Genomic DNA, 26,842 nt, shown 5'->3' on the forward strand with positions numbered 1-26,842 from the left:
CAAAGGCTCTTTTAGTTTGGTCCTATGATTAAGGTTACATAATGAGGCTGAAACAGACCACACAGCCTTTTGAAGAGTATATACAAGTGCATTTAATGTTAATGCATTTCAAAGTCATTTATTTGACACACTTTACATACCACACACAATAGTTTTCTTTCAAATTAAATATTTTAATTTGTATTAAATATTTAATATTTAACTTTAAAAAATATGTTAAATATTAAATACAGGGCTCTTTGGGCTTTTTGCACTGGTTTGACACGTAGCATAATGGATTGGTTCAATGGCTAAACGGCAACGCTAACTGTACTTCTGAGATGAATTAATCACTGTTTTTTTTAAGAACAGATTTAAGAACATGATTTCTTAGTGCTGGTTAGAGTAGGACCTGTTGTTTAATATTTGATGTGGATTATGGCTCTAGTTCACTTAAGTTAGTTAATTATTACATTCACAACCCCAGAATGCAGCTGTTGGTCCAGTGCTTGCTAGTCTAAAAGACTGCTGGTGTTAATCTGTTCGGCCCTCGAACGCTGACTTTACAAATATTACGTGTAGCCATTTTGCTGTTTGGTGTTTCCAAAGTGAAAACTCAACATTTTTTTGTAGACAAACAGCTAAAGTTTACTCAGTCAGCCACAGACTGAAGCTGCTGGAGGTTCGGGGTAAACTGTGGAACTGGAATCCGGATCAGTGATGTGTTTCGTTATAACGTTACGGCGGGGGTGTTGTCCAGCTCAAGCTGCGGAATGGAATGTGGATTAGCCGCGCTCGCCCAATATCCAATTGGTTAAATTACGTCAATATCGGCCCCGATGCCGATACTGTATCGGAACACTCCCATCTCTATTTAGAAGTGTATTAACCACCTGCAGTGAGTCTGGCAGGTTAAGTACACAGTAAACATAGAGAAGTTTTAGTTTTAATGCGATGTAAACCACTGAGGTGAGATAACCACATGTATAGAAAAATAACATTTAACATATAATTTACTTATTTAAAAAGTATTTATCCAAAACTTAACTCTCACCATTTCTTAGGATTCATGACACCAGAAGAGAAAAAGATCTTTGAGAACCTTAAGTCACCACACCTGAAATACTGGATCCCAACTGTGTGGTTCACCAATCTGGCCTCCAAAGCAAGAAAAGATGGACGGATCCAGGACAGTGTGGATCTTCAGACCATTCTCACTGTAAGATTGTTACTGCCTTATTTCAATTCATTAAAAGCCTACAAGTCATCGGCTCTTTCTGTGTTTACTTAACGTTAACAAACTTAACTGAAGCCATTGGTTTTCCTCAACACTGTAACTCCCTGTGCTGTTAAAGTATTGAACACGGTCCAAGAAGGCGGGCAGCCAATAGAGTCACACATAGGCCACAACCTTGCTGAAGGTTAAGTTGCTGGCTCATGTATCCATGGAAGGACCTTAGCAGTCCATCTGGTGAGACATCTCTGGGAATGTCTACATGTCAACTTGGGGAACAAATAGGTGTTATCAGGTTACTGAGATAGAGTGGTTGGAGTTTAAACACTGAGGGAATTAGTTGACCTTTTGACTGGAAACTAAAGTCAGAAGATGACTAATAAACTGTCTTCATATTTAAATTCAGCTGATGTGTCATTGTTTTAAGATTAGACCACAATGAGGAGTGGAGTGGAGTGATGGTAGTGTTTCTGTATAGAACATGAGTGTGTGTTTGCTTAAAGGGGGTTGGTGTACATGGTACGCTCTCCCCACATCACTCTCAAGGTGAAGCTAGTCAGCATAGTTGTCTGTTAGCTGGTGTATCAGAGCTGGGACACTGCACTTTCCAGTGGGTGGTATTACCAGAGGTGGAAAAAAAGAATAAAAAATGGTAATTAGGTAAAAGTACCTTTACTTTGCTAAAATTCTACTCAAGTAAAAGTAAAAAAGTACTCAATTTAAAATTTATTTTGAGTAAAAGTTACATAGTTACTTTTATTTATTTGATGTAAAAAAATTGTAAATTGTATTTTTGTAGTTTTACAGTTCATTATTATATAACTTGCCATTGCTATGCTTTAACTGCTATTTACATGTTTTTTTTTGTTTTGTTTTTTTTACATCCAAGCAGATTGTTTAATGTTCCCAATAAAAGGAATTATCTTTTATCTATTAACTTCAGGAATTATCATGAAAAACAAGAAAACATACAAAAAAAAAATAATTTGGTCGGCGCATGTGCAGTGCCGTAAAGAAGCACATATCGATGGGTAGCATAACTCGACAGAACACCGAACCGCGCACACAGACCCCAGGCTACACAGCTAAACACTGCTGGGAAAAGTTCAGCTGCGCTGCCATGGAGAACAAAACTTTTTTTTTAATTCAGACAATTAGTTTTTTTTTCCCTAGCTTTTATTTGTTACTTAATAATGGTGAGTTTTCCAATGTAGCGAAGTAAATTACTTGAGTAAAAGAATTACCCCATTTTAAAATCTACTTTAAAAATAACAAATTACTAATAAAATCTACTCAATTACAGTAACAAGAGTAAATGTAATTCGTCACTTTCCACCTCTGGGTATTACATATCGTCGCTGTCCAATTAAAAAACAACAACATTTTTATTTTACTACATAATTTGAACAGACAAACTGTCCCTTAAACTCTTCAAAATGACCTGAAATAGATAAAGTTGACCTAAAAAATTTGAAAGGCTTTTGTCATGCCTGACTGTAAGCAGGCAGAGAGGAATCAAGAGACACTGCTGGGATGTAAACAAAGCAGTAAACTTTATTAAAATTAAACCCACAAAAACAACAAAATAAAACAATAATAAAGGGAATATTGCAACACACTATGGCTGGGGAAAAACTAGAAACAAATATAAAAACTGGCAAAAGAAACTGGACTGGGCCAACAGAAACAGGGACCAAAAAACTGTAAATAAGAGAAACTGCCAAAACAATAGGACCAGGAAGTAGCCAAAACAGTATAACCAGGAAGAGCACTGGAATGGAAAAAAACAAAGGAAGCACTAGACTAAACAAGCATACAGAAAACTGCTAAGCAGAGTTTAGAAAAAAACAGCTAGACTAAGAAATAAACTGGGGAAAACAAACAAACAAGAAATTAAACAGGGATACTTAGGCAGGAAGGAGTCCAGGGACACACCCGGAACTAGGGAGGACAGGCTTGGGAATAAGAACACTTTTTAGAGTAGCAAACAAGCTGGAACCACAAGGAAACACAGACCATGGCTGTATTCGGAATGGCATACTACTATATAGCGTACTGCATACTACACACTGCCCAGTATGTAGTATATTTAAGACTACAACACTTTTGAATGTAGTACCCTACACGGTCCCGTGACACACCACTCATTGCTCTGGAGTGCTCCGAATTCCTCAGAGTGAGTTGTAAACAGAAAGAACATGAAAAATGTCCTACCTTTTCATTATTAAGACTAATGAGATCTGCATATTGTCCAGAACAGCAATTGCTGCTTTTATTTTAGAGTTTAATGTAAGTGCAGTTAACCCAATTCTAACAACCATTTAGCAGCAGCCCCCACAACCCAAGTATGTTCCAGTTATATTTAAATATGTTTTCCTATTTATTTTAGTAGATTACTATTTTCATCCATGTAAGTACCAACAAGAAGACAACATTTAAATAAATTCATTCATATTTACACAATCTCAACAATAAAAGAAATGAGACATATTGCACAAGTGAAACAATTTTATTAATTTGTATTCAAATCATTCCCTTATTTAAAAGAAAAATATGTATTAAAACTGAGGGAATTATTTATTAAATCAACAGAACGATTTATTAAACAAAATTAATTATTTATTAATTTAACAGAACGATTTATTGGAATTATTTATTAAATAAAGAGATTAATTTATTAAAACTGAGGGAATTATTTATTAAAATAACAGAATAATTTATTAAAACGGAGGGAATTATTTATTAAAATAACAGAATAATTTATTAAAACGGAGGGAATTATTCATTAAAATAACAGAATAATTTATTAAAACGGAGGGAATTATTTACTACATCAAGGAAAGTAATGGCTCACCGCAATATTAAACTGTCCATAGCAGAAGGTAAATGTATAGTATGGAAACAAGTCAATTTAAAGTGGCAGCACTGTTGGGAGCAAGAGGTTAAAGGAAGACATTTATTCTCATTGTGTGCAAGAGTGACTGATTCAGTATCCTGTAAAAGAGGAGGGTGGAAAAGGAAGGATGAAGTCGTTATTTCTAGATTAAGACTAGGCCACACATATCTATTCCTCCTAGGCAGTGATGGTATAGTTACTTTGAAAAAGTAATCCGATTACTGATTAATGATTACTCCTTTAAAAAGTAACTTAGTTACTTTATGGATTACTTGATTTTAAAAGTAACTAAGTTACTTTACAAGTTACTTTATTAGTTACTTTCAGCAGCTGCAGACACCACCTCCCGCCGCCTTAACATAAACATTATAACCAGTTTTGCCAATACTCCCTTTATTGGAAAATGCATTTTAACAGCAACAATTTATCTCTATTAAGTTGAACTATTTCCTAAAAAAATAAGTTTTTTTTTTATAAAAATAAAAAAATTAACTTAACATATTTTTTTTTATATAAAAAATAAAGTATGGTCTTTCTTGATTTTACTAAACATAAATACTTGTTTTTATAAAAAATATATAAAATAAAGAAAGTCTTTCTTGACCTGACATATTTAACACTGTAAAACTGAACATTGAACTTGTTGTTCTCTGCAGGGCAGCAAGGAGTGGTTTTATAAAACAGAACCGTGTATATGGTCTAGACCAGGGATCACATATTTGCAGACTGCGGTCCGGATCTGGACCCAGACGTTGTCCAATACGGACCCATACCGGACCCAACTACTGAGAAGGATTTAATTCTGACAGTGTTCATTTAAAGCACCGGAACTTTTCTTGTCTTTACGGTATTGTGCGCTCTGCGCCACAGTGAACTTCCAATCACGTGTGGTGTAAAATCTTTAAATGCTCTCCTCTGCCAATCAAATTTGTGGCAGACCGCTGCCCTGGCTAGTGAATTGGGACGCGGCCGCAAAAACGCCTTTATAAAGAGATAGGGAGCCCGAGAACTGGCGAAAAACGGAAACGGGCGGAAACTAAAGACACGCTGAGCACACAGCAGAGGGTCCCGGCCACGGAGAACGTGCAGCCGCCTCATCGGATGGTCCCGGCAGCGGAGGGCCACGGCCGTGGCAGCGGAGAGGCTCGACAGCGGCAGCGGAGGGGCTTGACAGCACTGAGCCAATACTTTCCATAATAATCTAATTTAAAAATATATATATTTCCATAATTTAAAAATCTCTCGCACTCGCCACCATCTTGTTTTTTTTAAGCGAGCTGGAGAAGCCAGTCGCAATGCATGATGGGATGCAGTACAGCACGAAGATAGCTCCCCATGCACACTGCGAAATCGGAGCGGAGTAGTACACCATCTGGGTACCTGTAGTACTGCGTACTGCATACTAACTTTAGTAGGGATGGGCGGTTTGACACCGAGGCTTCGAAGCTTGTGTCACTTTTTCGACACATACTGATTTGACACAGTGTACCGGAGCTTGTATTGAAGTCGCTACTATCACGTGACTTCGAGCTTCGAACGGGTCAATGAACCACCGGAAATGGGCGGGACTGGTTCAAAGGTTTGGCGCTATCCCATGTCTCACTGACTACCTAATAAAGCAGTAAAGCTCTGGATGGCCCGTCTGTGTTGTACAGTATCATTATTGATCTTGCAAACAATATGGAATCTTACAGCACCTCTACCTTAACCAAGTGTTCCATTGCTTGGAAACATTTTGTGAAAATAGCGAGAAATAGGTACTAATTATATTTTAAAATCTTATCTACATTAATATTAACTGTATAATTTGTTATTTTAATAAATGTATTTATATTTTTAAGGAGCGTTGTCAGCTCTATTCCCAGGAGTTGGCATTTAATAATAACATCTTCTCAATGCTGAGACGAGAGCACCACATCACCACATTCCTCCAGTGACAAGCTTGGGACATTATTGGTATTTTCATATTTCATATTTAATTGTCAAAATTTTCATTTATTTTAACATGAATTCAATGTAAAAAAAAAAAAACAATGTATAAAAAAAAGTTTTAATAAACATTTGTGAATCATTAAATAAAAAAAGTCACCTTTATGATTTTTTTTTGTGAAAAAACAAATTGCCTAATATACATCTGCATGAGACGTTCAGATGTTTTAGAAATGTAAATCTACATTCAAAGGTTTTTCTTTGTCTTTTTTATTGAACATAATATATACAAATCTATGTGTGAAGTTCAAAGCATTCATGTTGTGTTCACGTTTCATCACACACAATCGTTCAAATGCCAGGGTCATATACTGGCATAATATTTCTTTTAATCGTATAAAAAAAACATTATATTCATTGTGATTTTTATTAATGACAACAACCAAGTATTTATTGCCTCACTTTAATAATAAAAGAGCAGCAGATCAGAACAGATACTGAGTGAGCCGTAAATCTCACAGGGTTCATTTGCTTCGTGGTAAAGTGCAGGCTGTAATAATTTATTTCAGCCACCAGATGTCACTCTTTCTGAGGCTTCAATGCCTCAAATCTTTTTCGGCACAATCAGGAAGAAGCTTCAAAAGCTTCAGTGAGGCTTCATCCGCCCATCACTAAACACTAGGCAGATTTAGAATACGAGTAGTATGTAGCATGCCATTCCGAATACAGCCCATGACAGCGACCAATACTCGGCGACAGCAGAGAGAAGCAGTGTGCTTTTAAGCAACTCTGCCCAGGTAAAGCTGATCTCTAATCAGGGCTGGGTCGCTGCGTGTGCGTGCCCTGATTAGGGGAAGTCCTTATTTGGGCATGGAGTGCCTCTCAGAGCTTGTGTGTGTGGGTGTGTGGGTACATTGCAGCATTGATAACATTTCTCGGATGTGGAGCCGCTCGCCTCGCTGACAGTCTGACGTTAAGTTTAAGGGTTAACTTTATCTAGCACTTCTTTAACTAAGGCTGTATCTTTGAAACTATTTTTGTCCTTTGAGTTTTAGAAATGTAAATTTGACTGTGGGGGGAGGCAGTGCTGCAGTGCCAATCAGAGGCAATATATTTGCATGTATGAATATTCATGAGCAATAGCCAAATCCTATCTTTCTTCAGAGACCACTATTTTAGTGGTCTCAAGCAGGGCTATACAGAAACACATGTCTTAAGTGTAAATGAGAGAAATATGTCTTTTTTTTCTTGTTTCTTTATGTTTAGGAGATGAACAGGTTCAGGACTTGGTGCTCTACATTGTTTGGATACGATTGGGTTGGGATCCCCCTTGTCTACACACAGGTGAGGATTTTTTCAGGTATGTATATAAACACACACATATTGCAAAACCAGTCAAGCCATAAGGCATAAAATTGCAGTCATCCTGAAACAGCACACTCCATCCCTCTCTGCCTGAACTGAAATTAGCTTTCCAGTAACCTTATAGCCAGATCAACATACTTATTTGGGCTAGAGGCCACATGAGACAATATTTTTTTCTGGCCTAATTAAAAGCTCATTACCATTTGTATTAATGAGATCAGGAGTAGGAAAAACTCGGATGTACTTTACATAATGATAAAGATAATAACATATTAAACAACAGTTACTTTTCTTTTGCATTGTATAGCACGTTTTACAACTGGTGTTGGCACAAAGAAGCTTTACAGAAACATGATCACTGGACAAAGAATCAGGCAAAACATTAAACATAGAAAATACAGAATACAGAACCCCCAGTGAGCGCGGAGGCAAAACTCCCTCAGAGCTGCAGGAGGAGGAAGAAACCTTGGGAGGACCAAGACTCACATATGAGGGGGGACCATCCTACCACTGGTCAAACAGCTTTTAAATTAATTTAAAAAGTCTTTAAACATCCACATAGGTCTTATATATTCAGGAGTATAGCAGCGCCACTAATGGAAGCAGTTAGATAATTGCATAATAAACTGTGCCTCTCATTTACAGGTTGTCACCCTGGCTGTGTACACATTCTTCTCAGCGAGCATTATTGGACGGCAATTTCTTGACCCTGCTCAGGGCTATCCGGGTCATGACCTGGATCTCTATGTGCCAGTCTTCACTTTACTCCAGTTCTTCTTTTATTCTGGGTGGCTTAAGGTCAGATAAACACTTCACGCTCGCATCCTTTCCTTACGCATGCCTTTTTAAATATTTAGACTAGACAAAGAAGGCTTGAAACAAAGGGGCTTATATAAACAAGGAGGGAACAGGAAACTGGAAACACCTGAGGATCAATCATGAGGGGGCGGGGTTACAAATAACTGATGACAGGGTGGGGCTAGGGCAGAGACAGGACCAAAACACAACAGTAACACATGGCTGGGAACACATGACAGGTAAACAGAGGGGCAGGAGCACAAGAGACCAAATGAGGGAGAAACACAAAACAGACATGGGCTAAGGTGTGACATAACTCCCCCTCAACGGCGCCACTACCAGAGACGCCGAGAGAGAGGGAACAGAGACTGGACAAAGTGCTTAGACTGGACAGAGGACATGGGCTGGACAAAAGACTGGACAGGGGACAAGGACTGGACAAAAGACTGGACAGGGGGCTTAGACTGGACAGGGGACACAGATTGGACAAAAGAATGGACAGGGGGCTTAGACTGGACAAAGGGCTGAGACTGGACAGAGGAGTGGACACTAGACTGGATACTAGACTGGACACTAGACAGGGGGTTGAAACACAGACTGGACAGTGGCTGGGAACTGGGACTGGACATGGGGCTGAACTCTAGACAGAAACGCAGATGGGGTAGTGGACGGGAACGAGGACTGGACAAGACTGGGCAGGGGAACTGGGACAAATACATTAACAGGGACGGACACGAACACAGTGACATGAACAGGAACTGAAACATGACTAGACACAGGTACAGGGATACAAACAAAAACTGGGACTAAGACAGGAACTGACACAGGTACAAATACAAAATTAGACTGGAGCCCAGGACTGGTAAAATTCAAAGTCTGTGGAACCAGCCTGGGCAGAGTTCGAGGGGCTGGAGCAGAAGACCTTGGAGCAGGTCTGGGAGCACACGACTTGGGAGCATGCTTAGTTCTAGGAGCGGGTACAGGATCAGAGGCCGCCGGGGCTGCGGCCACAGGATCAGAGGCGGCTGGGGCTGCGGCCACAGGATCAGAGGCGGCTGGAGCCGCGGGCACAGGGTCAGACGCGACCAGAACCGCGGGCACTGTAGCAGAAGCAGTGGGTACCACATGAGCGGCAGGCATTGCAAACACTGGAGCTGGGGCTGGAGCAGCGGGAGCTGCTGGTGCTGGAGCTAAGGTTGTAGCAGCGGGAGCTGCTGGTGCTGGAGCTGAGGCTGTAGCAGCTGGAGCTGTAGCAGCGGGAGCTGCTGGTGCTGAAGCTGAGGTTGTAGCAGCGGGAGCTGCTGGTGCTGGAGCTGAGGCTGTAGCAGTGGGAGCTGCTGGTGCTGAAGCTGAGGTTGTAGCAGCGGGAGCTGCTGGTGCTGGAGCTGAGGCTGGAGCAGCGGGAGCTGCTGGTGCTGGAGCTGAGGCTGGAGCAGTGGGAGCTGCTGGTGCTGGAGCTGAGGCTGTAGCAGCGGGTGCTTGAGCTGGGGCGGCGGGTGCAGCTTGGGCAGGCACGGTGGGTGGCGCAGGCAGCGCTGAATCAGAGGTGGCGGGTGCCGCGGGCAGCGCTGAATCGGATGCGGCGGGTGCGCTGAATCAGAGGCAGCGGGTGCCACGGGCAGCGCTGAATCGGAGGTGGCGGGTACCGCGGGCAGTGCTGAATAGGAGGCGCCGGGTGCCGCGGGCACCACTGAATCGGAGGCGACGGATACTACTGGAGCTGGGGAGGATGGACCACGCAGTTGGGAAGCCTGGAACAGGTATTCTTCCAGTTCCAGCAGTCTTTTGAAGGTCCAGTACTCCTCCCCAATCTCTGCCCACCTCTGCGAAGATATTCTGCGGACGGCAGACAAACCAACACGAACAAAAGAGTAGACAAAGAAGGCTTGAAACAAAGGGGCTTATATACACAAGGAGGGAACAGGAAACTGGAAACACCTGAGGATCAATCATGAGGGGGCAGGGTTACAAATAACTGATGACAGGGTGGGGCTAGGGCGGAGACAGGACCAAAACACAACAGTAGCACATGGCTGGGAACACATGACAGGTAAACAGAGGGGCAGGAGCACAAGAGACCAAATGAGGGAAAAACACAAGACAGACATGGGCTAAGGTGTGACACTTGTGGCTATCATTCATTCTTATGTCAGACAATCTGTTTCTTGTAATCTACGTTTAATTGTGTTTATCACGGTGGTAGATCACACATTTCCTCCACATACTGACAGTGCCCAGTTCATTATTACACATGAGGAGCCATCAAGCAAAACAGTATAATCTGAGATATCATAGAGAGCCAGACACATATTTCTCCTTTAGACTCATACAGTTACATACAGGTATATTTTTTCCTACAGGTCGCTGAGCAGCTCATAAATCCATTTGGAGAAGATGATGATGACTTTGAGGCCAATTGGTGCATAGACAGAAACCTGCAGGTTTGTTGATGAATGATGGACTGAATGACAGTATTTATACGTTTATAACACACATATATTTGAAGTTTATTCCAACAACTGTTTCTGAGGTTAAGTGAGAACCAGAATTGACAAAAAGTAGCCTTTATAACATCAAACAGTTGTTAGAATAACCTTTGCAGATATTCATGTAGGCTTATTTTAGTTCTCATTAAAGTGTACAGTCATGAGAAAAAATGAGTACACCCCATAAAACCTTTGTCTTTGCAAACATATTTAATCATATAAAGAGATGGAGCGCACCTAACTATATGCTGCACTTTTAATTTAATTAAACATTACACAACACGAACAGTTTAAAAAAAATACAGTTGCCTACCAGGAAAAGTCATAATCATAAAAGGGAAAAGTAGATAAATAGACCACTGAAGTCGTGTGGTCATTTTGTAGTCGGCGCCATGTAGTTCATGCCGTTATTTGGGGTTCCGAATTTGAATGGGCTTTCAAAAATTGCCCTCTGTCACATTCTGTGGTAAATAAATATGTTCAGAACCCTGTACGTTTTATTCTGTTTACATTTACCTCCTAAATATCACTGGATCCTCTGAATTTCAAGATCGTTTAAGGGGAGTAATCAGAAAAATGCTAACTTTAAGCTAATGCTTAACTGACATCACAGTACAGCAGCTGGAAATTTCCCCCTGACTGGATTCTGCACAACACCAGTGAACTCCCATCAGAAAGCATTTTGGATTATTATGCTTCTTCACAGAGGATCATTAAAGCATTTAAACAGGTGAAAACACTTTCAGTAGTGTTGAGCAGTGTAGGCTGTGTTAGAGCTTTAAAAGGCAGATAATAAGAGAAAATGGCTCTCAGTTCGGCAGCCCTTCCCCGAAGGGTTTAGTATTTAATTACGGTCATCGGTTTATACTTATTACAACACCTGACCCAAATAATCAACTAACATCTAACTAATCAACTAACTACCTGCCCTCACTGAGGTGACAACGAACCAGAAACACCAGTTTATTTCACTGCATAATAAAGATGGTAAATGTTAAAACGTGTTACAGCTGGTTCTGGAGTATCACTCTCCTGAACAGATTTCTTTACCACAGAATGTGACAGAGGCGGGTTTTTGAAAACCCCATTCATTTTTCTCATGGGGAAAAAACGCATAGACACGAAAGCCGTACGAGGACTACAGAATGACGCACGATTTCAGTGGTCTATTACGTGGGCTGCCAGATTAAGAAGCTCTGATCTGTTACAGGGCTGCTGTAAAAACCATAAGTTACATTTTTTTTAACTTGATGCTTATTAATGCTCTAATCTTACAGTTAGATAAGACAGAGTCCAGATGTTGCCATTGAGTAGTCGCTTAGCCCATATTGCGCTTTGGCACACCCTGCTATGTGATGCCTCTCGTGGCAGGAGAGCGCATTGGTTCGCAGAGGTGTTCAGCTTCTTTACTTTAGTTATTGCATACTGTGGAGCATGATCTGCATGTCAAAGTTATGATACAGAGTGGAATTGGGTTTATTGGCCTATTTTCAACTGCACACTGTAAAAATGAGAAAGAAAAATAATATAAAAATGTATATAATGGAATTTGGGACTGTCTATAAATAGCTCATATGAGACCTGCTTTAAATTTGTGACACTATATACAATTTCAAATAGCTGGTCTAAAATAATAATAAAACAATGTTTTGAGATGTTTATTTGAGTGAGCAATTTATATTATAAGTTTGATTAATCTGATTATTTAATCCTCTATGTTTTTTTATGTGTTTTAAAAAGAACAATAAACAGAATACTAAATTAAATAACATTGCTGTTTCCGTACATGACCTGCTCACGTACATTTACAGCATGCAGGTCAGTTCCTTGGCTGAGAAGCACAGAAGCACTGCGCTGTTAAAATACCAATCCACCAAAGTCAGAGCACACCTGGCTTTTGAAGGGAAAGAAAAATGGCACAGATTTAGGGAATGGCAAGTGGAATGCTGATTTGCTGGCTTCTCAGGTTACGCCCCAAAACACATCCATGGTTAGTTAAGAGAATTAGTTCATGACTTTTGCACATTTCTAGCCGCGCAAGGGGTACTTTTCCTATAGGTATGATACCAAAGAAACACTAACACACTTGGTTATATGAAACGTCTGACTAAGGTTATTTTAGCCAAAGGGGGACAAGCTGTTAGAGCAAAGGAGGTCCTACCGTCTTTTTTCACAAGAAATTATTATATTTTACTCATGTTTAAAGGTAATTTCTTTACTTTAATACTTAGATTTTCTAGGTATATATGCTTCACCTCGCAACACTTTTCAAATGATGCTCAAATGTCCATACGATTAAATATTTAAAAAGGTTGTCCTAATCGTTTCACGCGACTTTTAGCCTTAAGAATGCTACCCTACAGTAAATTGTTACTCATTAAAGAAAACCTCTACATCTAATATTAAGTCCTATGGACTGTGGAAATTGTGGAACTTATTTTGGTAGAAGGAGTAAATGGTATATTATATACAGCCATTTTAAGTTCTTATCTTGTTTGAACGGCTTGACTGACTGTTCTACAGGTGTCTCTTATGGCAGTGGACGAGATGCATATGAATATTCCTCGCATGACTAAAGATGTCTATTGGAACGACCCTGATGTACGGCCACCATACACACGTGCTGCAGCAGACTACTGTATCCCATCTTTCCTGGGTTCTACTACAGACATGGGGTGAGCAGGAGCAGTACTTGGTCCACATGTTCAGCTTAACCTGGCTCCAAGTACTGATTAAACACCTTAACTGTATTTTGCAGATAAACAACTAAATATATTTTTCCAAAAACCTAAACCTCAAACTAACTTTAGCCTGAACCCAAATGTAGAACTTTTTCAATCCTTGGTACTAAACCTAATTAAGGTCCTAACTCTAACTCAACAGAGAATTTGTGAACAATTTAAAGGCATGATATTGTTAAAGGTTGATCTTGAAACCATATTCTGTGCTTATTCTCATTTAACTCAACCTGGTGTTTTTCTTTAGACTCTCTGAAATCCTTCAAAATGAAGACACTGATATCCAGAACGCTCGGCGCCAGGGCTCAGTTCTAGGCCGCATGCGTCGCTTGCTTAGCGTCCAGGAGCCACCAGAGCTGCAATTCCGCCCATCTTTTAAACGACATAGCAGTGATATCTCCAGCTTCTTCCCCTTCATCCCTGATCACCGCATTCACCCTGGACATGCGGAGAGCATGGCAGATCAGCCCAGGGTATATTTTAGCCCCCATCCACATCCTGTACTGGACACTCTTTCCACCCTCAAGGAGGTGAACAGCACACCTTCTTCTCCTGACACCTCAGTGCGCTCAGCTTCCCACAACAGCATACCTGCGGCCATGCTTAGCGAAAGCAACCCTCATCTTGATAACTGTGATAGCAGTGTTGCTCAAGAAGTTTCACTGGAGACTGCAGTGCCTCTAGCTTCTCAGGAGCCTGAGCAGGAACAGGCCCAGCAGGGGCCCAGCCTTTTCTAGAGGACCATACAACCTTACACAGATAGAGCCAACAAGGTTTTAATGGCACATCCTTTAGCAGCAGGTCAAAAAAGAGGCAGATGTTGTCTCAGCAGACTCCATGAGAAGCATCGAGAAAAGTTAAAGCTTTACTGAGAAGGACAGCTCCACACTCATTAGCCAAAATGTCCCATAAGCCTACAATATGAAGTGGTCATGAATCAAGTGGTTACCAGCTTCACCCCAGAAAACTGCATCAAAGCCAACTGTTGAGTTGAGCTATCATTCCCGTGTGTGATTGTTGTGAATCTCTTATTCACAGTGGTCTTCAAAAAGTATATATTGTTCTGAGCTGCTCCTCCTTTTACTTATTAGATGCTATTCTGCTACAGTATGAAATCAGTTGCTGTGGCTGCAATGTTTGCTCGAAAAGCAATGGAAATGTTTTAAAAGATTTACAACACTGTGGTCCTGAAAGTCATCAGTGCAGATAAATACCTAAGGATACATTTCACTTGGGAAAGTGTTGTGTTCAAACCTGCCTTTTGAAACCACTGAAATAAAGTCAAATCCTAAAGGCATTTGCTGGTTAGTGCATACAATTTAAATGAAATTGAATTTATTTTGTCAGCACTTTTTACAACTGATTTTGTCGCAAATAGGCTTTAATAGAAATATCTGGACAGAGAATCAGACAAAACATAGAATACAGAACCCTCAGTGAGCGTGGAGGCAAAGAAAACTCCCTCAGAGGAGAGTTTTACATATGTCTGAGACTATACCTGAACCCTGAACATTTTTGGGAAGGTCAGTCCAGAATTGCGGCGCTTTTGCACGAAAGCCTCTTGATGATCCCCAAGACTACAAAAAAACTCTGTGGACTGACAAGAAAAAAAGTTTAACTTTTTGGAAAGAGTATGTCCCATTATATCTGATGTAAAAGAAACACCACATTTTAGAAAAAGAACATCATACCTCCAGTAAAACATGGTGGTGGTAGTGTGATGATCTGGGGCTGCTTTGCTGCTTCAGGACCTGGAAGACCATAAAAAGTCCTGACCTGAATCCGATTGAGATGCTGTGGCATGACCTTAAAAAGGCCAGTCATGTTTGAAAACCCTTCAATGTGGCTGAATCAGTCAATCAATCAACCTTGGATGGACATTGAGGGCAGCCCTCATTTCCAATGTAGCCGAGCATTTACAGAAATAGGGATTGACATGACAGAGAAAATAATAGCTAAATTTAATCATTTTAAAATAACAGTAAATATAATATAAACATAGATAAACAATAAAAAATAGAATTTGAATAAAATAAAACAATAATTTTAATTGACAGAAAATTAAGATCAAAATAAAATGAGAAAAAAAGCAGATTTTCCCAGTTCACTAAAAACTTTTGGAACCTGGCAGCTGATCCAATCACTAGATCGAGTCAGATAATTACTGTTATTTACATTCTTTAGTGAAGTAATGTATTCTGGCAAATGACTGGAGAGTTCCTTTATAAATAAAAATCAACCAGTGTGTTTTTCTTCGTATCGTTAAAGATGGGCAACCGACTTTTGCATAGAGCTCACAGTGAGTTCTGTACGGCTTTCCAGTAATGAACCTCAGTGCAGAGCAATACACTGGGTCCATTATTTGAGGGAGCTGGAGGGAGCATATTTATAAATAATGTCACTGAAGTCCAGCACTGATAGGAAAGTTGCCTCAACTAATCTTTTCCTGGCGTGCATGGGGAGTGTCTATAAAATAACACTTCTGTCTGCATTTACTGACTAGTTTATTTATGTGTTGTTAAAAAGTGGGTTTATCATCCAACCATATGCCAAGGTATTTATATTCTGTGACTCTCTCAATGGTGGATCCTTCCAGGGTTGTAATATTTACAGTACTGAAATCAGTATTTAGAGATCTGGAAAACGACATGATCATTATGTTCTGTTTTTTTGTTCACCGTTCGCATGATTATTTTGTTCCCACGGAATGAGATCTTGTGTGTGGCCCCACATAGAGGGAGATTATCAGTGGCCTTTTATGTCTTCCATTTTCTTACAATTGCTTCCAAAATTCTGTTCACGCCAACCTGCTTGCATATTGTAGATTCACTATTCCCAGCTTGGTCCAGGAATTTTCTTCCTGACGTCCTTCGACATCTCTTGGGTCTTGGCCATGGTTGAGTTTGGAGTCTGACTGTTTTAGGTTGTGGACAGGTGTCTTAATACAGATAACGAGATCAAACACGTGCCATTTTTACAGGTAATGTGTGGAGGACAGAAAAAGTTACAGGTCTGTGAGAGGCAGAAATCCTGCTTGTTTGTGGGTGACCCAATACATATTTTCTACCACAATTTACAAATAAATTCTTTAAAAATCCTGCAATGTGATTTCCTGATTTTTTTCTTATTTTGTCTCTCATAGTTGAAGTGTACCTATGATAAAAATGACAGTGCTCTCTCATCCTTCTAAGTAGGAGAACTTGCACAATCAGTAGCTGACAGCTTTGCACAGCTAGAGACAGATCTTTGGTTCATTCATCTTTGCAAAATAGCTCAAGGTCAGGCATGTTGAATGAAGAGTGTCTATGAACAGTCTTTCCACAGATGCTTCATGGGATATAGGTCAGGACTTCTATAGTATTCAACACATTTTTTTTTACTTTTAACCATTCCACTGTAGCTGTATTTTAAGAGTCTTCCCAGTCTCAAGTCTTTTGCATCCTTCAAAAAAGATTCCCATTCATCAACTTTGACCAGCTTCCCTGTCCCTTCTGAAGCCCCATAGCATGATACTGCCACCACCAAGTTTCACAGTGGGGACGGTGTGTTCAAGATGATGGGAGTGTTACTTTATGCCACACATAGCACTTTATATTTAAGCCAAAAAAATCAACTTTGGCACCATCTGAACATAGCAATTTCTTTCATGTGTTCCTACACGCTTGTGGCAAACTTCAAATATCACTTCCTTTGTCTTCCTTCAAAAATGGTTCTTCTTTCCACTCTTCCATAAAAGCCAGATGATAACTATAAGCCATACATGACTTATAGTTGTTCTGTGAACAGACTATTCCGCCTGAGCTGTGGATTTCTGCAGCTCCTCGAGAGTGACCTTTGCCTGCTTCTCTGACAAGTGCTCTCCTTGCTGGATCTGTCAGTTTGGGTGTACGGCCATGTCTTGGTAGGTTTGTAGTTGTAGAAAACTTTTTTCCTATTTTTGGATGATAGATGAAACAGGGCTCTTTGGGACGCTTAAAGCTTGGAATATGTTTTTATAACCTAAACCTGCTTTAACAGGTCTTCACAACTTTATCACTGACCTGTCTGGTGAGTTCCTTGGTATTCATGATGCAGTTTGTTTACTAGTGTTCTCTATAAAACCACTGAGGCCTTCACAGAACAGCAACTAATTAAGTGACTTTTAAAGATTTTTCTCCTAAAAGCACTTCTTGTGATGCTTTGAAAAAGAATGTAATTTTTACGTTCCATAGAGATTTTTGGCAGAAGTTATCTATGAAAATAAACGTTAGACGTCAGAAAACAACATTTGGATTCACCTGCAATCTCTCTATTTACTCAGGACATGTGATCTTACTGAGAACTACAAATGAACAAAGTCAGGTTAGAGCTGTTTCTCAACCCTGTTCCTGCGTATTCTACTGCATATTCACACTGTTCTGCATATTCTAGAGCTTCCTTTGCTTTAAAGGCACTTAATAAAGTAAGTGGTGATATGATGTGTCTAATATCAAATCAAATCAAATCAAATTTATTTGTATAGCGCTTTTTACAACAGGTGTTGGCACAAAGCAGCTTGAAACATGATTACAGGACAAAGAATCAGGCAAAACATTAAACATAGAAAATACAGAATAAAGAACCCCCAGTGAACGCGGAGGCAAGGAAAAACTCCCTCAGAGCTGCAGGAGGAGGAAGAAACCTTGGGAGGACCAAGACTCACATTTAAGAGGGGACCATCCTACCACTGGTCAAACAGCTTTTAAATTAATTTAAAAAGTCTTTATACATCCACACAGGTCTTATATATTCAGGAGTGTAATAGCGCGCCACTAATGGCTTGGATGTAATCTGTAGTGGAGAGTAAGATGGATGATGAGCAGCTGATCTGTGGTGGTGGTGGAGAAGAGCTGACTTCAGAAACTTCCATCAGTCTGGCCGGACAGGAGACCTGAGATCCAGAGGGTCCAACATCCATCAGTATCGGGTCAGACAGGTGGGCAGTCAGTAACTCGGAGGAAGGCAGAGAGATGGAATTAGTTTAGACTGGATTTATGTAAAATGGAGAATATAAAACATTATCAGAGTGTGGCTAATGACTCCGGCAGATCTGAATAAAACAGCCTAACTAAAGGGAGAGAGCCAGAAGGTAACAGATATGGAGGCTCCCCTAAGTAATTGCGGTGGTTCATAATAGGAGATGAGGTCTCGCAAATACTCAGGAGCGAGTCCGTGTAGGGCTTTATACGTTAACAGGAGAATTTTATAGTCTATGCGGAATTTGACTGGAAGCCAGTGCAGTGCTGAATGGACTAATATGCTCAGATTTTCTAGTTTTAGGAAGGACCCTGACTGCAGCATTTTGAACTAGCTGAAGTTTATTTACGTTACTGCAGGAACATCCAGACAGTAGCGCATTACAATAATCTAGCCTTGAGGTAATGAAAGCATGTACTCATTTTTCTGCCCCATGCAGGGATGGGGCATTTCTTAGCTTGGCAATGTTACGTAGGTGTAGAAAAGCTGTTCTAGTAACATTAGATATGTGTTTATGGAATGCTAGATCTGAATCTATAATAACTCCAAGGTTTTTAGCTGCTGAACCAGGTGTGATGGAGAAGTCGGCCAGATTTAGCATTAAGTCTGATATTTTATTTCTAGCAGCTTTGGGGCCTAATAGGAGAACTTCTGTTTTTTCACTATTTAATAGGAGGAAGTTGTGCAACATCCACAATTTCACATCTTCTACACAATCCTCGTTTTTCTTTAATCTCACTCTGTCGTCAGGTTTGCCTGATATGAAGAGCTGCGTGTCATCTGCTTAACAATGAAAATTTACGTCATGTTTTCTAATAACTTTGCCCAGTGGGAGCATATATAATGTAAATAATAACGGTCCTAATATAGAGCCTTGTGGAATTCCATATCTTACCTTAGTATAACTGGAAGACATATCATTTATCCTCACAAACTGGTACTCTAATACACTGCTGCTGAATATACATAATGATTAAACTCAGTAAAGGATTTTTTATTAGCTATTCAGCTGGATCAGGTGGAAACACACATTTTAAGGCAGACCAGAGTTAAGAAACTGCTTTAAACTACCGACATAAAGTATTGTACTAAATTCTGGCTATCCACAACATCCAGATTCTAGCTAACTATTTTTTTGTTCATTAGAGCTTACAGTAAGTCCTGTAATTCTAAATTAATGAACACAATTTGAAAATGAAATAGTGATTAGCTGATCAGGTAAATCCGGGCAAGCTGAACGTTACATAGTTTTTTTTTTCTTAAACCATGACTACCTATCTATCTAATTCCAAAGTTATGCTAACTGGATGAGACACAAGCTGTATTTTATTAAGCACGTGTCTTTTTAACCAGCTGTCATAAACAATCTCATCACAGCTTACATGGTTACCCTACCATTACCTTTCTTTTAGCATCAGCTGCTTAATCTCACAGCGAGGGAGGGGCTTCCCACCCCCCACCCCCCGAAAGGCGCTTCCCACCCCCCACCCCCCGAAAGGCGGAACCTCCTTGCTGAACCTGCTCCATGATTGAAGATTTCCCATTTACACAGCGGTCTGTCTCCACATTAATAGTACAGCTGAGCTGAGCGAAACTATATCATTTTTGGGTGGAACAAATCCACCTGTTTCTAATGTAATGACATGTTCCACCCATCCCCCTCGGTTCCTACGCCAATGTTTGTCACACCAATTTAAATATTAGTCAAAGACAACACAGGTAAACACAAATGCTATTTTTAAATGAAGGTGTTTATTATTAAGGGAGAAAAAAATCCAAACCTACATGGCTCTGTGTGAAAAAGTGATTGCCCTCTTGTTAAAGCATACCGTCACTGTGGTTTCTGACACCTGAGTATATTGTCTCTAGCCACACCCAGGCCTGATTATTGCCACACCTGTTCTCAATCAAGACATCACTTAAATAGGACCTGTCTGACAAAGTAAAGTCCACCAAAAGATCCTTAAAAGCTACACATCATGCCGATATCCTAAAATTGTAGGAACAATTGATAAAGAAGGTAATTGAGATCTATCAGTCTGGAAAGGGTTATAAAGCCATTTCCAAAGCTTTGGGAATCCAGCGAACCACAGTGAGAGCCATTCTCCACAAATGGCCAAGACATGGAACAGTGGTGAACTATCCCAGGGGTGGCTGGCTGCCCACAACAACATCCAAAGAACTGCAGGCCTCAATTGCCTCAGTTAAGGTCAGTGTTCATGTCTCCACCATCAGAAAGAGACTGGGCAAAAATGGCCTGCATGGCAGAGTTCCTAAACAAAAACCACTGCTGAGCAAAAAGAACATTAAAGCTTGTCTCAACATTTCCAGAACACATCTTGATGATCCTCCAAGACTTTTGGGAAAACATTCTGTGGACTGATGAGACAAAAGTTGAACTCTTTGGAAGGTGCGTGTCTCAGCACAAAGAAACACTGCATTCCAGAAAAAGAACATTATACCAACAGTTGGTATAACATGGTGGTGGTAGTGTGATGGTCTGGGGCTGTTTTGCTGTGTCAGGGCCTGGAAGACTTGCTGTGATAAATAGAACTATGAATTCTGCTGTCTACCAAAGGATTCTGAAGGAGAATGTCCGGGCATCTGTTCGTGAACCCAAGCTGAAATGAACTTGGGTTCTGCAGCAGGACAATGATCCAAAACACACCAGCAAGTCCACCTCTGAATGGCTGAAGAAAAACAAAATGAAGACTTTGGAGTGGCCCAGTCAAAGTTCTGACCTGAATCTGATTTAGATTCTGTGGCATGATCTTAAAAAGGCTGTTCATGGTGGAAAACCCTCCAATGTGGCTGAATTACAACAATTCTGCAAAGATGAGTGGAGCCAAAATTCCTCCACATCACTGTAAAAGACTCATTGCAAGTTATCGCAAACGCTTGGTTGCAGTTGTTGCTGCCAAGGGTGGCCCGACCAGCTATTAGGTTTAGGGTGCAATTACTTTTTCACACAGTGTCATGTAGGTTTGGATTTTTTTCTACAATAATAATAAACACCTTTATTTAAAAATAGCATTTGTGTTTACCTGTGCTGTCTTTGACTAATATTTTAATTGGTTTGATGTTCCGCAACATTTAAGTGTGACAAACATGCAAAAAATCAGGAAATCAGGAAGGAAGGAAACACTTTTTCACACCACTGTATATACATACATACATGGAGTCATATGAAAAAATTTGAACTCCCCACATGAAATAGTCAGCTCTTTATTAAGAAATGTTCACATATTAATGTCCAATCTTGTTTATTTCTGGAAAGGAAAGGTATTTCATTAACACCATTGAGACGCTTCTTGGAGCCACATACCAATTTCTGACATCGATGTGAAGAAAGTTTGCCCCACTCCTCATTGCAGAATTCTTTCATCTGTGAGGGACTTCTTGTATGTTCAGCTCCTTTGAAATCACAGCATCTCAATTGGATTGAGATCTGGACTTTGACTTGGCCATTCCAAGGCTCTCCACTTCTTAGTTTTTAGCCAGTCCTTGATGGATTTACTGGTGTGTTTTGGATCATTGTCATGTTTCAAGGTCCAGTTCTGCTTCAGCTTAAATTTCATTTTTACAGATGGTTTTGCATTTTCCTCAAGCACCCTCAAGAATCCCACACACTTTCTCTTAGTACATCATAATCAACCTGAAATCAAGCGCAAATGCACGAAAACATCACACCTGCCATGTCTCCTCCCTCAATTACGCAGAGTATAATGATAATAATAATAATAATAATAATAATAATAATAATAATAATATGCTAGAGTATAATATGCAAGTCAAGAAAGAAAAGTGTCGCAAGACGCGTAGCATAATAAGTAATAATTACCCAGGTTTTAAATTTATTATTCTAAGAAGGATAATAAATGCTTTCACTTAAATGCTTTAAATAAGTTGCTTACCAAGAAGCCACCTGTCACGCACTCAGCTTGTTTTCTTATCCTCTTATGCTCTTGGAAATCTAAAACGGCTTATAAGCCAGTCATCATCATGAGCCAAAAAAACATAATGGTCACAGAAAATGCGCTCTCTATGAATTTGGCCATGAGCAATATTTTCCAATAATGCCAACGCTGCCATCTTCAACAACTCCAGTGTTAAATTTTATGCATGTTTATATAATCTAGGCTAAGTGGAAACATGTTGAACGATTATTTCTGTAAGCCAATGAAATTATCTGATTAATTTACTTTATTTTACCCAGTAATGCTGTAGGGTAATTTACCGCAGCATGACTTAGATAAAACTCGGATGTGAGAAATCTCAGAACATGAAATGATGACCAATGAGTCAGAGCTTAGGATTTAAAATATATTAAAGTTTACTTGAAAAATAGTTTCAGCATTACAGATATATAAAAGGAACAAAAAATAATAGATATATATTAGAAAAGAGTAAAAGTACATCAACGAATACAATCTCGATAGATCAACACATTCGCAACCCAGAGAGAGAGAGAAAGAGAGAGAGAGAGAGAGAGAGAGAAAGAGAGAGAAAGAGAGAGAGAGAAAGAGAGAGAGAGAGAAAGAAAGAGAAAGAAACTAAAGCCAGTCGAGGGCCAGAGAGAACTCCTCAGACTTCATCCAAGCAGTTATACATTTATGCAAATGACGTGATTGGACAGAACTTATCAATATGATTACGTCAGCAGAGTCCAGTTAACAGTTTGTTGTCCAGTTTTAATGACGTGATCCGCTCCAGCCTGTCTGAGCAACAAGTTCTTATCATGATGTTGTTCAGCTCTGTGTCCTTCATGAACACAGCAGACAGTCCTTAAGTGTCCTAAAGTCTGTGAGAAGAGGAAACAGAGAGGAAAAAGAGTGGATGCAAAGATCTTCTGGCCTGTGTGCGACTTTACGGCGTGTAGAACAGGCATGTGCTGGCTATCTGAGGAGAGGTTCCCAGCACTTCACTCAGAGAGCTTGTTGTCTCCTAGTTCATATACACTGGTCCCAGAACAGCAGAACAGCAGTGAAGCTTCTCTGCCACTCAGGGTCACGTTCTCCTCACAGCTCTCATTGTTGATGAAAACACTCTGACCTTCCTGATTCCTGAAAAAGTAAAAACAACCTCCAAAGCCTTGTGTCATAGTGACAGTTAAAAAGAGAGCAGAGATCATAAGGTTATTAAGTGAATTATAATGTGAACAGTAAAAATAATAACTGTATATATAAATGTATAAAACATTTAAGAATAAGAGTGTGAAGGTGTGGTTATCTCCAATCAAACCCTTCAATGCTTACTACAATGTGTGCATAAAGGTTATCTTAATAGTTATAATTTCAATACATCGCCTCTAAGTGTCGCCAAATGACAAAAACACAATACATACGCACAAAAAAACTTGCATACACCTGAAACTAAAGTGCCGTGGGGGAATGCACTTTCTCACGTTCAAGTCAAATTTAGTACATCTGACCGTGAGCCTGAAATATGACGTACACAATGTTTTTTGCATACACACCTTTAGTACATGAGGCCTCAGGTGTCCAAATAATTCAACTTTAGACTCATCTGTCCAAAGAACATTATTCCAGAAGTCCTGGGGCCTCATGTACTAAAGGTGCGTACGCACAAAAACATTGCGTTCGCCATATGTCACGCTCACGGTCAGATGTACTAAAGTTGACTTAAATGTGAGAAAGTGTGTTCCCCCACGGCACTTTAGTTTCGGGCGTACACCTTTTTTTTGAACGTATGTAATGTGTTTTTGTCATTTGGCGACACCTAGAGGCAAAGCATTGAAATTACAACTAAGATTTTCAATTACGCACAGATTGTAATAAGTAATTATTGGGTAAAATAAAGTAAATTAATCAGACAATTAAACAGTAATTAATCAAACAATTTTATTGGCTTACTGAAATAATCATTCAAAGTGTTTCTGCTTAGCCTAGATTATATAAACATGCATGAAATGTTGTGTTGGAGTTGTTGGAGATGGCAGCGTTGGCATTATTGGAAGATATTGCTGATTCACTGAGAGCACATTTTCCGTGACCATTATGATTTTTTGGCCCATGATGATGACTGGCTTATAAGCCGTTTCAGATTTCCAAGAGCTATCCTCTTGGAACTCTGTGCTGAGTTGGGTCCCGTTTTGGAGAGAGAAACGGCGAGGAGTCGTGCATTGCCAGTTCCATTACAGATACTGACAACGCTCGGTTTCTTGGAAACTGGCAACTGGGGTCGGGGATGTCCCAGTCCTCTTTGAGCCGTGCCATGCCAGCTGATTTGGATGGGATCATCTGCATGTCAGCTAGGTATATAAGGTTCCCATATGATGCGGTTGACCAGGCAAACATCAAAGCGCAATTTGCAGCGATAGCCGGTTTTCCTAATGTAATCGGAGCGATCGACTGCACACACATTGCTATAAAGGCACCATCTGAGGAAGCATTTTCGGTAACACTTTATAATACTGTTCCATAGTTAATAGGTAACTAAGCAGGAACTAAGCAGTAACTAATTAATAGTGCTGCATTAACACCTAAATATTTTCTATTAACTACCAGGGAGTACTGAATAATTACTCAGTAGATAGTACTGAACTAATGATTATAGTAGTTCACTATTAACTCCACAATAATTACTGAGACTTACATATCTCTCAGAGAACTACTTACTAATGATGTCTTCTTTATAATAACTACTTATTAATTACTGCTCAAATCAACATTAACTACTGAAAACCCTTACATGCCACCTGGGGAACTATAGATCTAAATCAGTCTACACAAACAATTATTTGATCAGTGGTGATATTAAAGGCATATTTGAAGCCAGTGACACCATTTGTAGTAGTAGTGACATTAATTACCTTATTATCATCATTATCTTCCAAATATTAGCAACATATAGTAAAATACTACAGTGTGTTGTAATCTGCTTAAACTTTATAACTTAATATTATTACATAGTAGACATTATTTATGTTCTCCAGAAGGCATCTAAGACTGACTGTACTCAATTTTGTTTTAATGGTCACTGCTTTAATTTTAAGCACCAACCTTATAAACGTTCATCTTCAGCCTTGCAGTCTCACAGTTTTTTAGTGCGCATTATTAGGGTAATTACGGTAATTCCACAGCGCTGGACCGCTAGCCTCTATCAGTGTGTTTATCTGCTGCTGCAGGTTATTCTATCAGTGGTGATATTACAGTCAGTGATACCACTTATCATATATTAACCTTGCTTACCTTAGTATGCTCAATATCTTCCAAATGTTAGACACACTGAAATGTGCAGTAGTCTGCTTAACCCCCATTTTTGTAATATTCTGTCAGTGTGTTACAGGTGTTTATTCTAAACCTGTGGTCTTCTTCAGTCCTCCTGGAGATGTGCTCAGTAGAAGTGATGGCTCACATACAGCTTTACTCTAGGCTGTGTCCTACATCCTTATTCTGGAGGAAATCATGTTTAAATGAATAAATATTTGTGTTAGATAACGGACTAGGTGTCCCTGTGTTCTTCATAGATAATTAATAAGGGGTCCCTGTCTTCTTTTTTCGGGAGTTAACAGCAGCACATGGTAACCCATTACTAATGACTGAGGAGTTACTGTGTTCTTCTTTAGGAGTTACTGCAGATCATACCACAGTATTATAAAGTGAGAAAAATGGTAACTAATTACTAATTACTGAGGGGTTACTGTGTTCTTCTTTAGGAGTTACTGCAAATCATACCACAGTATTATAAAGTGAGAAACATGTTAACTAATTACTAATTACTGAGGAGTTACTGTGTTCTTCTTTAGGAGTTACGGCAGATCATGTCACAGTATTATAAAGGGAAATATACATTAATAATAATAATAATAATAATAATAACACACATTTAACCTAGCTTACTAACACACACACATTTAACCTAGTTAACTAACACACACACATTTCCCCTAGCTAACTTAGCTTGCTAACTAACACACATATAACCTAGTTAACTAACCCACACATAAAAGTTAACTTAGCTAGCAAACGAACACACATAACCTAGCTAACTAACACACATTTAAACTAGCTAACTAACACACACATAACCTAGTTAACTTAGCCAGTTAACTTACACACACATAACCTAGCTAACTTAGCCAGTTAACTAACACACACACATAACCTAGCTAACTTAGCCAGTTAACTAACACACACATAACCTAGCTAACTTAGCTGGCTAACGCTAACTACACACACAACTTAGCTAACTTAGCTAGCTAACACACATCCTAAAGCTGGTTAACAACCCACAAAGAGTCCTCCTCTGATCCGGGGGTAAAATCAGCTGGAAAAGATCTCAATATCTTGATTACTAGTTTATTTTCAATCAAATACAGAAATATGAAAGCAGCAGAGTCTCTCTTAATCCTCCTCCTCCAGCAGCAGCACAGCAGAGAATTTACACGAAGGACCAGGAG

The 26,842-nt window shown here is 39.7% G+C and overlaps 1 protein-coding gene across 1 annotated transcript in view; it reads left to right on the forward strand.

The window, feature by feature from the left end:
• LOC103032327 (bestrophin-3) overlaps nucleotides 1–14,911 on the forward strand; it is a 38,913-nt gene extending 24,002 nt beyond the window's left edge. Inside the window, exons 4-9 of the mRNA XM_022667002.2 lie at nucleotides 1,044–1,198; nucleotides 7,305–7,382; nucleotides 8,049–8,201; nucleotides 10,562–10,642; nucleotides 13,211–13,362; nucleotides 13,673–14,911. Of these exons, the coding sequence (XP_022522723.1) occupies nucleotides 1,044–1,198; nucleotides 7,305–7,382; nucleotides 8,049–8,201; nucleotides 10,562–10,642; nucleotides 13,211–13,362; nucleotides 13,673–14,162 (1,109 nt within the window). The 3' untranslated portion in view covers nucleotides 14,163–14,911. The remainder of the gene's footprint in view (nucleotides 1–1,043; nucleotides 1,199–7,304; nucleotides 7,383–8,048; nucleotides 8,202–10,561; nucleotides 10,643–13,210; nucleotides 13,363–13,672) is intronic.
• Nucleotides 14,912–26,842: the final 11,931 nt, after the last annotated feature.

Source organism: Astyanax mexicanus, chromosome 2 (genome assembly GCF_023375975.1).
Source record: "Astyanax mexicanus isolate ESR-SI-001 chromosome 2, AstMex3_surface, whole genome shotgun sequence".
Classification (NCBI taxonomy): Eukaryota; Metazoa; Chordata; class Actinopteri; order Characiformes; family Acestrorhamphidae; genus Astyanax; species Astyanax mexicanus.